At 37.7% G+C, this 14,262-nt stretch overlaps 1 protein-coding gene across 4 annotated transcripts; it reads right to left on the reverse strand.

Annotated features, from left to right (window-relative positions):
- Positions 1-1,147: 1,147 nt before the first annotated feature.
- Positions 1,148-14,253, reverse strand: HDC (histidine decarboxylase). 4 transcript variants are annotated; one of them, XM_068695942.1, is made up of 14 exons: positions 13,200-14,122; positions 12,541-12,642; positions 11,408-12,444; positions 9,791-9,963; positions 9,120-9,233; positions 7,598-7,720; positions 6,599-6,733; positions 5,931-6,074; positions 5,614-5,680; positions 4,606-4,768; positions 4,417-4,507; positions 3,147-3,245; positions 2,362-2,463; positions 1,148-2,156 (listed from the first exon to the last, which is right to left on the reverse strand). In XM_068695942.1, exons 3-14 carry the CDS (start codon positions 11,433-11,435, stop codon positions 1,395-1,397), a joined length of 2,001 nt encoding a protein of 666 aa, XP_068552043.1. In that variant the 5' UTR covers positions 11,436-12,444; positions 12,541-12,642; positions 13,200-14,122; the 3' UTR covers positions 1,148-1,394. The 4 variants fall into 4 exon arrangements, with proteins under 4 accessions (XP_068552043.1, XP_068552042.1, XP_068552044.1 ...); XM_068695941.1 differs by having other exon boundaries at positions 12,541-12,647; XM_068695943.1 differs by adding an exon at positions 14,138-14,253 and having other exon boundaries at positions 11,408-13,403.
- Between the last annotated feature and the right edge of the window lie 9 nt (positions 14,254-14,262).

The raw sequence follows: 14,262 nt of genomic DNA on the forward strand, positions 1-14,262 counted from the left end.
TAGTAAGGCTTCAATTTCTACATGTATATTTATTTATTTTTTTTAATATGGTTCTCTTTAAACCTAGAAAATTTAATCTGATTCCATATTATATAATGATGTAGGTAAGTAGAAGTGTAATTTTGTTTTGCAGAGTGCCATTGAACTTACAGAAACTCTTAAGTACTATAAGGTAGGACTAGTGAAGGAGGGTTTCAATCCAGCAATCATTAAAGATTGCCTGTATTTTCTGGATGACAAAGCCAATCTGTAAGTACAAATGACTCAGGACATTTATAACTCAGTAAAAAAAAAAAAAAAAAAAAAAAAAAAAAGTAACTTCAAATTGTGAGCATGTCAAAAAATATGTGTTTTATAATAATCAAGTTTTGAAGGATCTGTTATTCTAACTGTGTTGAGAAATCTCATTTATGAATATTAGCAAATATCAGTATTTGAAATAAACACGAATATGAGATTGACTTAATAAAGCAGAACTTTTCCAACTACACGTGCCTGGCTTTTCCTCTCCTTTGCATTTCTTAGCTACCATTTTTGTGCTCCCTTCCTCCTGAGTTTTATGTTTTCTAAGCTGCCTGCCCTGAGGGTCCTTCCATCCTCCACATCTCCACTCTTCACAAAAGTGACTTTGCTGACCTATCCACTTCTGTACTTCAGTCTCAATTGACTGTTACACACTCACACTAGAAAAAGCATATAAGCAGGTGCTCCCCTTCCTGAATTAGTTTCTCAAATGGACTGCACTAGGACAATTCAGAGTTAATCAGATGGACACAAACACAGTTTTAGGGCAATTCCATTCTTGTTTTCTTGAAACATGTTTACATAAAGCCTCATGTGCATTGTTAACAGATGGAATGGCAGGGCTGCTCTGTTTTTAAACTCAAAAGCTGAAAATTGCTCTAGTAGAGTAAAATCTCTCAGAAAGGTTACATCCTCCTCTTTACACAATTCAGAAGTGATGTTGGCATTGTCTGCACACGCACATCCTCACAGCAGCCTAGAGAGTTCAAGTTAATGCATTAAAAAAATAATCAATGGTGCAAGGAGAACTAAATTGTTAACACCCTGTTGAGGCCAACGTACACTGTCAAAATGTTTCTAGCTTACCAGCTCTCAATCCTGAGAAAGGACAATTTACAAAGCAGAAGTTTGCGTTTTCTGTACTATAGTCTACAAACCAGAGAGTTTAATGTTACATGTCTACAAGATTTATTTGACATTTTAATCTATAAATACACAAGGTTTTACTCCAGTAAAAGCACAAGAATTTTCTCGGTGGTCATTACCACTGCTTACATATTGAACAAAATAACACACAGTATTGCATATGAATAAGCAAACTTTGGTTCTCCTTCTACCTGGGGAGCTCTTAAGCACCAATCTTTTACTTGTTAAACAATGGCTTGCAGAGGACAACAAGGCAGCTGAAGGCCACACTGGATGCTACACTCTGGAAAGTTTGGGACACTGTAGAACTTAATTAATTTTTTGAAGGCACTTTTTTTGAGCATCATCACCTCTTCCGGCAGCCTGGAAAGGATTCTAGCATTTGCATGAGACTCTTTCTTGTCAGTGGCTGCTGCTTTGGGGTTACATTGTTCAAGAAGACCAGTCACCGGGACACTGTTGCAGCTAAGGGAACGTGCTGTCTTTTTCTTGCCTTGAACAGATAAATAACTGAATAAGAAAGAGGTTAACTTATGTTTGGTAACATCTTGCGCATCTTCTGGAAAACAGTCATCTAGAGGGTCCCCTTGACCTTTCACTTGCTGACTGATCACACATGTATTGTAACTCACTACTACTTTCTTAGGTTGAACTACTATTTTTCTGGAAGGAGTTTTATATTTTTCTTCCTCTACATACAGCTGAGAAGCATTACTGATAACATCAGAATTATGCTCCATTACCATATTAGGGATTCTTGCCTCATCACCAGAACTGATGTGGTGTAACCCATAATGCTGGCTAATGATTTGGGCTGCAGTATGTTGAATGATGTTCCAGTCTTGCAGAATATCTTCCCTAGTTGTGAACTGAGATGTTACAGTAAAGCGAATGATGAACTTGTCACGAATGGTTGCTGGAACAAGGAAGAGCTTGCCAGAACTGCTTAGTTCTTTCAGGAGTTTTTCTGTCAGCCAGTTGGGACCCTGTTTTAAATATGCATAGGGAAAAGAAAAATGTACAACTGTTACAATTTCCAGTGACATCCAAACATCTTTGTAAGAATTCCAGCATTCATATGAGAATTGGTAAAGTTTATTTGTAGTCCTTAGTGCCTCTGGAGAAATCATCTGTAGTCAAATAACACATGGCAATAATCTAAAAATACACTTTTTTTTTTTTTTTTTTTACCTTTAAACGAAATACAACCAATCCAAGATGTCTCTTGGCAGGAATTTCAAAGAGTGGATCACTTTCAACCAAAGATTCGAAGAATTTGGCTGTTTCAGTACCCTGTAATTAAGAAAAAAATAGTTATGTATTGGTTTGTCATAAACCCAGTGTAAGACACTAAGTAGTTAAAAAAAAAAAAAAACACCCCTCCTCATTAAAACAGATCACTCCATTCATTTCCATGTATGGCAGCAAAGCTAAGAACAACAACAAAGCTAAGAATTTTTAAGTCTGTCTATTTGTCCAAACCCTTGACAATGTACAAGAGTAGCTGGGCTACATATAGGACATTAGAGGTTTGAAGACTGAGTTTTACTTTTCTCAGATTAAATTCCTTTTGCAGCAACTGTTGATCCACAATATGATACACACACTCTAAAGACTTAAGCCTATGAAGTTTCACTGTAATGGGTTCAGCCATCCTTCACAGCCTGCCTCCAAAACAGCTGCCACTTTACCACAAGGAAAGCCTCTACAAACTTACTCAATGATGTGCAGAAGGTATTGACTTATCAAGTTGCTTTCCTTTGCCTATTGCTTCCAAGACGGGTACAGGAGACGTTTTGTCCACACAGTCAATCTTTACAGATTAGTTAAAGAGTAAAATCAGCACATTTAGTGTTCACAGGCAAACTTTGTACATGAGAGGGTTTGTTACTCAACTTTGCATGACTGAATTTAATAAACTCCACTACTGATAAATCAACATAATACACTTATGCTCATGCTGTTAATGTACATACATGCCGGATGTGAGCTTGAAGCTTTTTCACCCCAAATGAACGAATCACAAACCACAGCTTCAAAGAACGAAATCGACGACTCAATGGAATTTGCCAGTGCTGTGAAAACACAACAGCATATCAATAAGGGCAAAAACGACAGAAAGGACTGAGCCCTTACACTACAAGGTCTGTTGTTTCAGACTTGTACTCAAGTCAGAAATCTTCATCAAGACAACAAATTGCATGTTACTGAAACCCAACTAAGCCTAGCGAATAGCGATCAAGGAAATGCTATGTCTACATATTTCTCAATTATTTGCAAAAATAAGATTTTGTCTGTTCCAGGGAACAGAGGGGTGTTGTTTAGGATTTTAGTTAGTTACCAGCATATAACAACTCCTGTTTGCACTTACAGAGCGTTATCAACTTAAGATGTGTCCATTAACACTTCAGGATTGAGTGCTGACTTTGGTTCCTGCAATCTGAACACTGAAGTGCCATGCTGAACATTTTCCCAAGCCAACAAGAATTCATATAGCAGTAAACCCTTCCAGAGAAAATAACACCTACTGTATGGAGAAGAGTAACAAACCTTAAGAGTACATTTATAAGGCGCTACACAGTAACATGCAGGGTCCTATTCAACCACAAGAGGGACTCGGTGATTTTTTTTTTCCCCTCTCTACACATACTCCCTCTAGTGAAAAGCATCATTGATTCCAAGAAAACAATCATCTTTTCAGGGCTTGGTTGAGATCATAGCTGAAACAATTGGCAGTTGAATATTCTTTTGTTTTACTGTACTGAAATCTGCTATAAAATGGTTATGAATTGAAATGCCTCAGCTCTCCTATCAATACATAAATCTGAAGAAAAATGTAATTCATGTTACTGTTGTTTCAGAGCATGGTGTTTCCATTGCTTAATTGTTTCTCTATTTTATCACATATCAAAGACGCAAGAAAACCACGCAAAATGTCATCAGTAAGAATTATTTTAACAATACAATGCACATAAAAATCTCTTCTAACAAAAAAAAAAGCTAGGTTAGATCCCCACCTGTGTAAAAATCTTGAATACTTCAATCTCTATAAATGAAAACAATTTTACAACCAATTATCATAACCACTTCAAAGTTTTAATACTTAAGCTGCATTAAGACATCAGAATGATTGTTTTTATGCTGTTAAGTAGAAAGGCCACCTAAAACTAACTCCACAGTAATTTGACAGTCTACAATTATACATTTTATAGGCAATTTAAAGTATCAACTCAAATAACAACTTACCATAAAATCAACAGCAGCTCCTGAATTGGGATGTCTGAGGTAGACAGGGTTAACACTGAAGGTTTGATGTAACTTGTATTTATCTTTAACCCTATATCAATTGTAGAATGAACTGTATTTAGCCAAAAAAACATGCAAAGAAAGACTTCACAATTTGCATGTTATCCTTCTGGTGTTGTCTTTACTCACCAAAATCCAGTGCAGTCAAAATGAACCATCATCCATTTTGAAGGGTTAAAAGTAAAGGAATCTGCGTACTCAATTCCATCCAAGAACAATCGAAATTCAGGACACACAAATGCTGTTCCTGCATACGCAGCATCAATGTGAAGCCAGAGTCCCTCAGCATCACCTGATAGAAATCAAATCGTTGTTAGGTAAGGCATCTAATGAATCAGAGTACATGCTTAGTTAAAGTAGTATGTCTAGTTTTCAGAGAGAAGAGTACATTTTTGCAGGAGATGGACAGGTTAACAAAATAAAACACAAGACAAGCAATTGACAATCAAGTTATAATATAAAGCTGTGGAAATAGAACCAGATGTGATAATGCTGAATCCAGATGGAACCAACTGTACAAAAATTCACTATTTCTAATTTAGCATGAGGGTTTTTAACATTTGATTTCTGTCACCTGCCTTTTTACTAACTGAAATTCCCCAGTATAACTCATTCACACAAATCCAAAATAAATGCAAGCAAAAAGGACTCTGAGATAGAAGCCACGCTCTGATACATAATAGAAAGTGCCATAGATCTTCAGCACTTAATTGTCAGAATTTATGCTGGAATAGAATCTGCAATCATATCAAATTTACCTATCGAACTGGTGACCACAAAGGGTGTGTGGTCACACCAATCACTACCTTCAAAAGTCCTTTGCTAGGTTATTTAGTATCTGTCCTGCAATGGTACTGCAGTCTGTAGTGTATGCTCTGTGTATTGCCTGAGTAACCACATTAAAGATCTATCATCTGGGAAGTTTCATCCATTTGGAATGGAATGTATTTTAGCATCTTAATCTAAATCTTATAGAAATCACTTCAGAGACTTGTACTGACTCCACTCATCTTTGAAACACATTTGAAAAACTCAGCCTGTTAGTGTTTCTACTCTCCTTGGTTTTCACGTGAAAAATTGCCATACTATCTTCTCTGTGCTATCATAGTTTAAAATCAGGGGGAAAAGGACACTTACAAATTGGGCCCAGTTCTGAGAGATTGTCAAAAGCACAGACACCAGTTGTACCCAAAGTTGCACAAACCTAGAAGAGAACAAAACTGTTCAGATGACATTTTTTAAAAATAAATGGATGCAGCATTTTAAAACCAGGGAGGCTATTAATGTAGTAAAAATGAGATGACATCAACATCTTTGAGTTCAATAAAATGCAAAATTCTCATATATATTTTCATCTTCAACTGAAGTATTTTAACACAGTACAATTATATCTAAGACATTTCTTATGATGACATTAAGAATATTAATATTCCCAAACAGAAAGTTGAACGTACAAAGATGGGCACTAGGCCTTTCTTTCTGTCTTCTGCAATGGCTTTTTTCAGAGTTTCACCTCTAAGGGAAAAGTTCTCATCCACAGGCAGAAATTTCATCTTCACAAGAGAAATCAAGCCAGCCTTTTCTACAGAAGAATGTGCCTTTATAAAAAAAAAAAAAAAAAAAGTAAGAAAGCAAGCTCTGAAGCTGAGAAACTGTGATAAATTAATAAATTATGGCTTTATAAAAGACAATAAAAGCATAGATAAAGTTGTTGTTATAATTCAGACTAATCTAAGTCTGAAAGTTTGTTCCTTGTCAAAAACAAAATGAAATAATACATTGTAATTTTAAGGAACACGTATGATCTGTTTATTAGGGTTCTGGTCTCTAAAAATCTAATGAGGCACACTTGTGTTTGGAGGGCCATTTATCAAAACTCGAAGTCTTATGGACCGCTAGGACCCTGCAAAATCTCATCTCACACCAGTTTCATTTCCCCATCTGCAGAAAACAATGTTAAAGCATTAGAGGGACTTGTTCATACTTGTATTTTTCTCTTTGTACAGTAATGCAAGTTCATGTTGTCATCTGTATGGTCTGGGTGAGATGAAAGTAAAATAGGTTTGTTTGTTTTTGTTGTTCGTTTTTTTTTGTTTGTTTGTTTTGTTTTTTTGTAACCTACTTGATCAGATGCATATGCGATGAGACGAGAATTGAGCAAGGACTCATCAGTGTCTGGCTCAGAAAGCTTCATCTCCAGAATTTTGTTTTTCCTTGCTGCCAGCAGTGCAACCAATGTTGATTCACTCACAGTGCTCTGAAAAGACATTGCTCATTTACTGCAACATTTCAGTATTTTGTTGCTGTTTTGTCAAGGGTTTACTGAAGTCACTGAAATGCTCTCAACTACCTCTCCTCCCCCCCCCCCTTCTTTTTTTAATTTCTAAATTTCCACATCTGCTTTTCTCAGATGCAATAGGAACTCACTAGCTAATGAACAGCTCTCTGGGCCAGCAACACAAAAAGTTTTTTAATTTTTGTATATTTTTAGTGTAGAGGACTGCAGTGCAGGACTGAGTAAATAAATTACTTCTGTTCTTCTATAGATTAAATGTACTATCTACCACAAAAACTACAAACCTGAGCAAATCTCCTTATAACAACACAGACCCTTAGCATTAATTCCAGGGAATACTTGCTTAGGCTGTATGAAAGAAGGTTCAGACCTTGGATCTTGCAACTCCCAGAAGCACAAAGTCAACATCAGAAGAAGGAAAAACAATTTATGTGCTTCTGCCAGCAGTCTCTATTTGCTGGCAAGACAGTGACAAGTCTCCCTTTACTCTAATTGTGCAGGAATAACTTTGGTGGATACTCTAGTGATGTGAAACAGACTGAAGAAACCAGATCTGATTATCTCATTTATCCTTTAGTAAGTCCACAGAAGTACCTGCTCCTAGTCCATAATGCAATAAGAACTAAAAGCAATAGTAATTCCTATTCCTTAACCATCTAAATTTAATCCTAAAATCTAGGAAGGAAACATAAGACTAGATTTGTCCCCATAAAGACTTATATGGCAAATCTTGTGGATTTTGCCCCAAGGAAAATGATCACCTATAGGGAGATTTACTCCAGTGATCACAGAAATGTTGATGAGGTCACCTCTGATCTGCCTTACTTGTAATACTCCTCCACCCACACTGTCAGGATGGTGGTGCAGGAATTTATCTGGAAGGCCCAGCATTTTAGCCAACCAATCCATCACATTCATTTCCAGTTCTGTACAGGCTGGACTGGAGGCCTAGAAAATCAAACAAAGAGAACGATATTCTAAATTCACCTAGCAAATACAATAGGAGTTTAACCCTTTGAGAGCATGCCACATATCACATTTTAATTAATAGCTATTAACACTCATTTGCCTTGGGAGAAATCTCACCTAGACCCAACAAAGGTGCAGATTACAAACTTTGTAGCATTAGATATATAAACAGCTAACCCTATAAGGCTATGGTTCATAACTGGCAGAGTGAAACACTATTATAATAAAAATGATGTTTGGTGAGTTCTCTAATACAGACATTGATGCTGAGATTGCAGTTTAGGTACCTTGCTCATTCTCTTATTACCAGTTGCTCTCTTGCAATATGAAATACAGAGACTCTCACCAACCTCCTTAAAATGTTCTCTTCAGCTTCCTAGCATCACCTCAGTGCAGAGCTTCTGAACTACCAATAATTTTAGAGTCATTAAGAAGTCACAACAAGCCATTCGAGGATAAAATGCAGAACTACAGTTCACCATAAGCATATGCTCTTGGTTCCTAAACAGAAAGGAGACTGATTCGCCTTTCAGCTGAGGAGAGTTAAGGGTGGGTTTTTGAAGAGCAGCAAAAGAAAGATAGAAGTTGTTCCACAGTGCCAAGCTTTCCACTTATGAAAGAATTTCATAACTTATTTATGTTACAAAATTAAAATTCTGTCAAAACAAGGTGGAGAACATGGAAAGTGGATGTTCCTGTATATGCAATGAGCTAATCAGATACATGTATGTGGAGACTGTAAACAAATTCTTATAGGTTTACAAGTTTCTACTGCTTCTTAACATGGAGACGTACATCTAAAGATTTGGGAACCTTCACCAATGGAGAAGACATTGGCATCAGAATCCCACTCTGGTCTGTAGAGTCATAGCCAAGTAACGTTAGGTAGTGGCAGAAAATACTCAGACATTCTGGGACAAGCTGCCAAACAATCTATTTTAGAAGAAGAATAGTAAATGTGCTCTCTCAAACGATCAGGAGAAATGAAATGAAGCCCAGCCTAACTTGCAGTCATGGGTGCTTGCTTCTCTACTGCCTGCAGTGCTTGTGCAACAGTCTTAGCACCGGGAGTAAGCAAACCATCAGGAAACAACACCAGCTGTTTGGATATGCAAATGATTAGAAAACATACCTTTCTAGCAGTGTATTTTCTTCATTCAACTCTGATTACTAGGTAATGTTTGGTTTTATAGACATAATTTATATACTTTTACAGGTGACATTCTTCAATTATGCAAACAGCTTACAATACAATGGTTTACAGTAAAAAGTTGTATTGACGCACAGAACTAGAAAGAATGACTATGACATATTCCTCCATAACATACACAGGAGAAGGATATCTAAAGTAACAAAATAAAAAAAAAGAGTAGTTTACCCATGTGAATCCCAAGCAGTTAATTGCATCAGCCAACATATCTCCGAGGAGTGAAGGCCAAGAAGTAAGAGCTGGAAAGTAGGCATGCATGTGCGGACTTTGCCAATGGACAACCTAGAACAAAATTATCTGGATGTTAAGTCTGAAAATGTGGCAAAATTCTGTACAAGATGTAGTGATTAGCATCTGTTTTAAGTGATGGGAAAGGATCACAGCAGCATAATATGTGCAATTCTAGAACAGCTAGCAGAAAGCTAGAGAGATAATATCAACAGGAGTGCAGCAGTAGCAAATGATAACACTGTGTCGTTACTAGATAAATTCCAAATTATAGCAAAAGCATTTATCTGAATTTAACAGGCAGACAAAGATTTTGAACAGGAAAGAATGGTCTTTTGAAAATTACTGCACGAAGTCTGAAAGACTTATCCATATATGGGGAATCCCCAAATCAACTGTGTTGTTCTTGCTCGTTTCATCAGCTTGTCTTTAGCTATACGCAGCAATTCGTAATTACATAGCCCTCCTCTTCTGAAGGAACTTGTATGCTGGACACTAATGTAAGCATGTATCTAAACAAATGTTCAGCAGAATTTGTGCACTCCCAGATGTGGGTGTTTACCGCAGGTATTAGTGACTTTTTCCTGTCACAATTGTAATTTATTTCTTACCCCAGGCATAATAATCTTCTCTATATCTCCAAAGATGTTGTCCCAGCTGTCTGGGTCCATCGGGGCAGAATCCGGCAACTGAGCTCTCATGTAACCTGGCTGTACATCAGGAATCACCCGTCTCTCTCTCACATTGCTCAGGTACTGGCAAATGTAATCCACCATCTCTTTCCCTGGAAGAAGCAAAGCAATGCTTTGCTTTGAGTTTAGACTGCAGGTAAACCAATTAGCACGACTAGCACTTCATGCAATGCATCACTAGCATTTGGCAGGGCTTGAAATACTGATCCAAGGACAGCCATGGGAACTAAAACACCAAATGACCCATAGCCCCACTTATCCTATGCACAAGTACTTCAGGAGATTCAGAAGCAATGAGACACTCCTCAGTCTCATTGCTTCTAGTTCTTATCATACCTGAACACCAGAATGGAGCAGGAACATACAAGAAATTCATGTAAATCTCATGTTGCTAGCTGGCAGCTACAGAGAAGTCCAAATTAAAAAGTCCATTTTACCACGTCCATTAACAATTTTAAAATAGATACAGAATTTACAAAAAATAAATATGAATTTCTGTCCAACATTTGATTCAGACTAGTTCTCTGAGTCTTAGCTTAAGGCTATATGAATCATCAGCGAAAATAATACTTGTCAGCATTCCCTGAGAATAAACTCATCACTTATTTAAGAAAATACAGCCATATTCCATAGCACTAGTCACAATTCACTGTATCATGAACCAGTCTCACGAATTAATGCTCCTGCTTATCTGGGAACACACACATAACACCCCACACACATGGGAGCTGTATGACCTTCTGAAGGTTTCTGATTATTCAGTGAACATCCTTCTACAGAAGAGACTGGGCAGCAATCAGGAGACCTGAATTAATCTCTGTCTCTGTGACTAGATGACCTAGGAAAAGTTACTCAACCTTTACACCTTACCTGCCTGACGCAGCTTCTAGAGCAGGCTTCATAGGGACAAAACAGATTCCTGGGGTTACTTCATTGTCATTACTCAATAGCTCAAATATATCTTTAAAGTATTATCATGGGTACAGTTACAGTCTGTTTGATTACTGGGGTGATAGAGATTTTCTTACCAACAGATGAAGTGAAATTGCATTCACAAGAATTGTCATAATGCCTCATGCTTCCCTGGTATTAAGACATAACTCCTTTTGCATCCTCTGAAAACTACACAGCTCCACACCTAATCTCCACTTAATAGGCAATTTTCTCCAGCCATGGGACCAAAGTTTGCTCCCCATCTCCAGAATTGCACCAGTAAAGTTTCATGGTATCAGCCAGGAAAGAGACATTGTACATAGCCCCTTCACATGTTTATTCAACATCAGTTTTGGAGCTTTCCCACAGTATTTTAAATGAGAGATCAAAAAGCCTAACTCATCCACTTACTCTACCTCCATTAAATCAAACTCAGCCCAGGGATATATTATTGTCTCAACCCCAGCAGATCTAAAGCCTCAAGGACATGTGCCGTTAAAAAGTACAGAGCCCACCACCATTTCTAGGTACCATTCACAGCCCTCCAACAGTTCTTCCCCATGGGCAAACGCTACCTGCTTCCAAGAGCAGAGGACCACTCACCTCTCCGTCTGTACTCCTCAGGCTCCATACTGATTCCTTCTAAAAGCACCTCTTCAGACTTGGCCCGCAACCCTTCAGTGAGCTGTGGACAGTTCAGTCTGGTGCCCTGCTAGCTGCTCACGCTTTATAGCTCTTGTTATCTCAGACTCAGGCATTCTGGAAAAGGTTTAACGTAGGCAGGTTATTGGTGAGTGTTTATCTAACTCCTCCCAGTTGAGGGCTTTTAGTCTCTCGTATGTTCTCATCTCTGCTCTTTTGATGTGTAAGACAGTACATCTCTGAGATGAGCTGCCTCTGCTCTGCCCCAAAATGAGGCTGCCTTTCCCATCTTGAAAGGACCTTTCAGAAGTCTCACATTAATCCATCATAAATACAAGACATATTATCATGAGACTCATGGGAGAGGAAGCTCAAGAGCTTCCAAAACCAAATAAAAGCAGCTGTATTACTTTTGCACACTGAAACCATTACTAGCAGTAGTCATTGTAACAAAGGGATCAGAATGTAACAAATTTGACACTGCAGTTCTAAGTGGGGACTTTTAAAAAAAATAAAAATCTAGAAATGAGTTTTACCGAGAAGAGAGCATCCCAATTCATCAGTCCCTCACTGATGGAAGGAAAGGCAGTACAGTTGTTACCAGTTCCAGAGCTGCAATACAAAGCAGTGATCCTCTTTATGGAAATTCTGCCCTTCCAGACCAGACCAGGTTATATTGCACAGTTGCACTCCTTCACTGGTATCACCTTAGACTGCTGAGCTGGGAAAACACATCACCTTTGCACATTGTGCTTGCTTCTCTCACATATGATATGCATAAGCACTGGGATATGACCTTATATTTCCAGAATTCCTCCAAGTCCTCCACCTGGATTGTTCTCAGTTTGGAAGAATGGCCACAGAGTCCCCCCTTGTTCCAGTTTTAGGGACTGAAAACCCATCCTGACCTGTTTTGGCAGCACTTTTGATACTATTCAATGTTGAGCGCTAGCCGTCTTCATAAGAAGGAACTCACTCTACACTGATACCAGGCAGTCCTGGGAGAAAAGAGAAGTAGAACTTAAAGATCTTAATGGTCTAAATGGACCAAACACTAGAAATAGAAATTGTTATGTAAGATAACATATGCTTGCCTTATTTTTGCTATTCCTGGAGCTCCTGCTCACAGCAGGCCACTGTTGGAACAGGATACCAGGCTAGGCAGCCCCTTAGTCTGGTACATTGCAGCAGTTTCTCTGTTCTCATGATACAAAAGGAAACTGGCTGTCAGAGAAGCTTTGACTTTCTGCCTCGTGTACTACAATGCATTTGGAACTCTTTCATTATTCTAATAAAGTAGTTACTGCTTCCTCCACAGTGTACTTTCTACAGAACAGTGTGAAAACCATTCCTAGTTTCTGCTGCGATTAGATATTTGAGAAAGAACTGTTTCAGAGATACAAAGATACTCTGATACACACACAGATTAATATATGAAATAAAAAAAATAAATTGATAAAAAAGGCAGTGAAAGAAGAGTGCAAGAAGAGCACACAGCAACATATCATATGCATATTCATTTGCTTTATCTCACATTTCCCTAGAAACATCAAGAAAAAGTTAACAAGATTCCCCCAGTACTACTTATGAATTTAGGAACCTCTCTTGACTTTACTGTAAATGCTATCAGACAGGGGAACAAATAAAGTGAGAAGGGGCTGGCCTGACCAAGTCAAAAAGAACTCAGTTCTCAAAAACTCTGACTATAGCTCATTACAAGCAACTAATACATTATTTTAAATAGGAAGCATGCCTGTTCAAAGAAAGCTGGCAGCTAATTACATTTTTGATTTCAGTTTGGAACAGCAAATAAGAAGCAATAATTTCAACAATGCTTTCAGAGCTGAACTGCACAATAAATATACCACATGACATATATCCTACGTCTTTTGCTCAAAGCTGATAGTTTGACCAGGTTGGTCTTTCGTTCTGTACAGAAGAGAACAAACAGCAGGTCCTGTTTGGAAATAGAACAAAATAGGTAATAACGCATTACAGGTAGGGTAAATATTACTAGAGATAAATGTATTTTTGTTTTAGCTACCCTGCGCTTGGAATGATTTTGTTACAGACCATGAGGAATAGAATATTTGCTCACAGGAAGCAGAACGAACAGAAAAGGTTCTCTTCATTGTTTGCTACAAAGGTCCGTGGGAAATTCTCCATTTGGACATGACCATTACCACTATCACCACTCAGTCTAACGCTGAAGTTCTTATCGTTATTAAGAGTTCACACAGATTAAAGTGTTGTTAAGTTTCTGGGATGTGAGGACACAAATGTTATTTCTATCACAGAATAATTCAGTTGGAGAAATGCCTAACCAGCACATTTAACTTGACTAATTTCTCCTGCTTTTGCTACTGACATAATGGATGATTTTTAAGAAAACCCTAAAATACACTAAGTTTCCAATTAGTCACTGCAGAAGGCTTGCTTCAAGTTCTAGTACAAACTGAGTACTACTGTATACTTGGAAAATAATCTAAAAATCAGCACCATAGATTTTCATTACTATCATCTCTTGATTATTTTCAGGTCCTAATTTACCAGTTTGGATCATATTTGCCAACTTTATATCAATATTAGGATTTTTTCCTAACTAACAATTCTACAAACTCACATCCAAGTTTGAAGGAGGAAGATTGATGTTTTGTATAATGTGATTCTGTGTCCATTCTTCCCTCTTACCTTTGTGGGATTTTCTCAGCCTAACACTGTTTTTTCATATTCTTCTGACACATCTGCCTGACACATCAGTTTTGACCTTCCAGTGCAGATAAAAACAATTGAAATGGAATTGATTCTACACTATA

The sequence above is a fragment of the Anas acuta genome, chromosome 12 (assembly GCF_963932015.1).
Source record: "Anas acuta chromosome 12, bAnaAcu1.1, whole genome shotgun sequence".
Taxonomy (NCBI): domain Eukaryota; kingdom Metazoa; phylum Chordata; class Aves; order Anseriformes; family Anatidae; genus Anas; species Anas acuta.

Bases quoted from the DNA above. Each gene is read 5' to 3' on its own strand.
- HDC (XM_068695943.1), bottom strand. From the start codon at position 11,435: ATGGAGCCTGAGGAGTACAGACGGAGAG. The intron at 5,681-5,930 runs GTACGTTCAACT...GTTCTCTTCTAG, and splicing joins AAGGCCTAGTGCCCATCTTT to GTTTGTGCAACTTTGGGTAC. The intron at 2,464-3,146 runs GTATGTACATTA...TCTTAATTACAG, and splicing joins TTCAAGCTCACATCCGGCAT to GGTACTGAAACAGCCAAATT.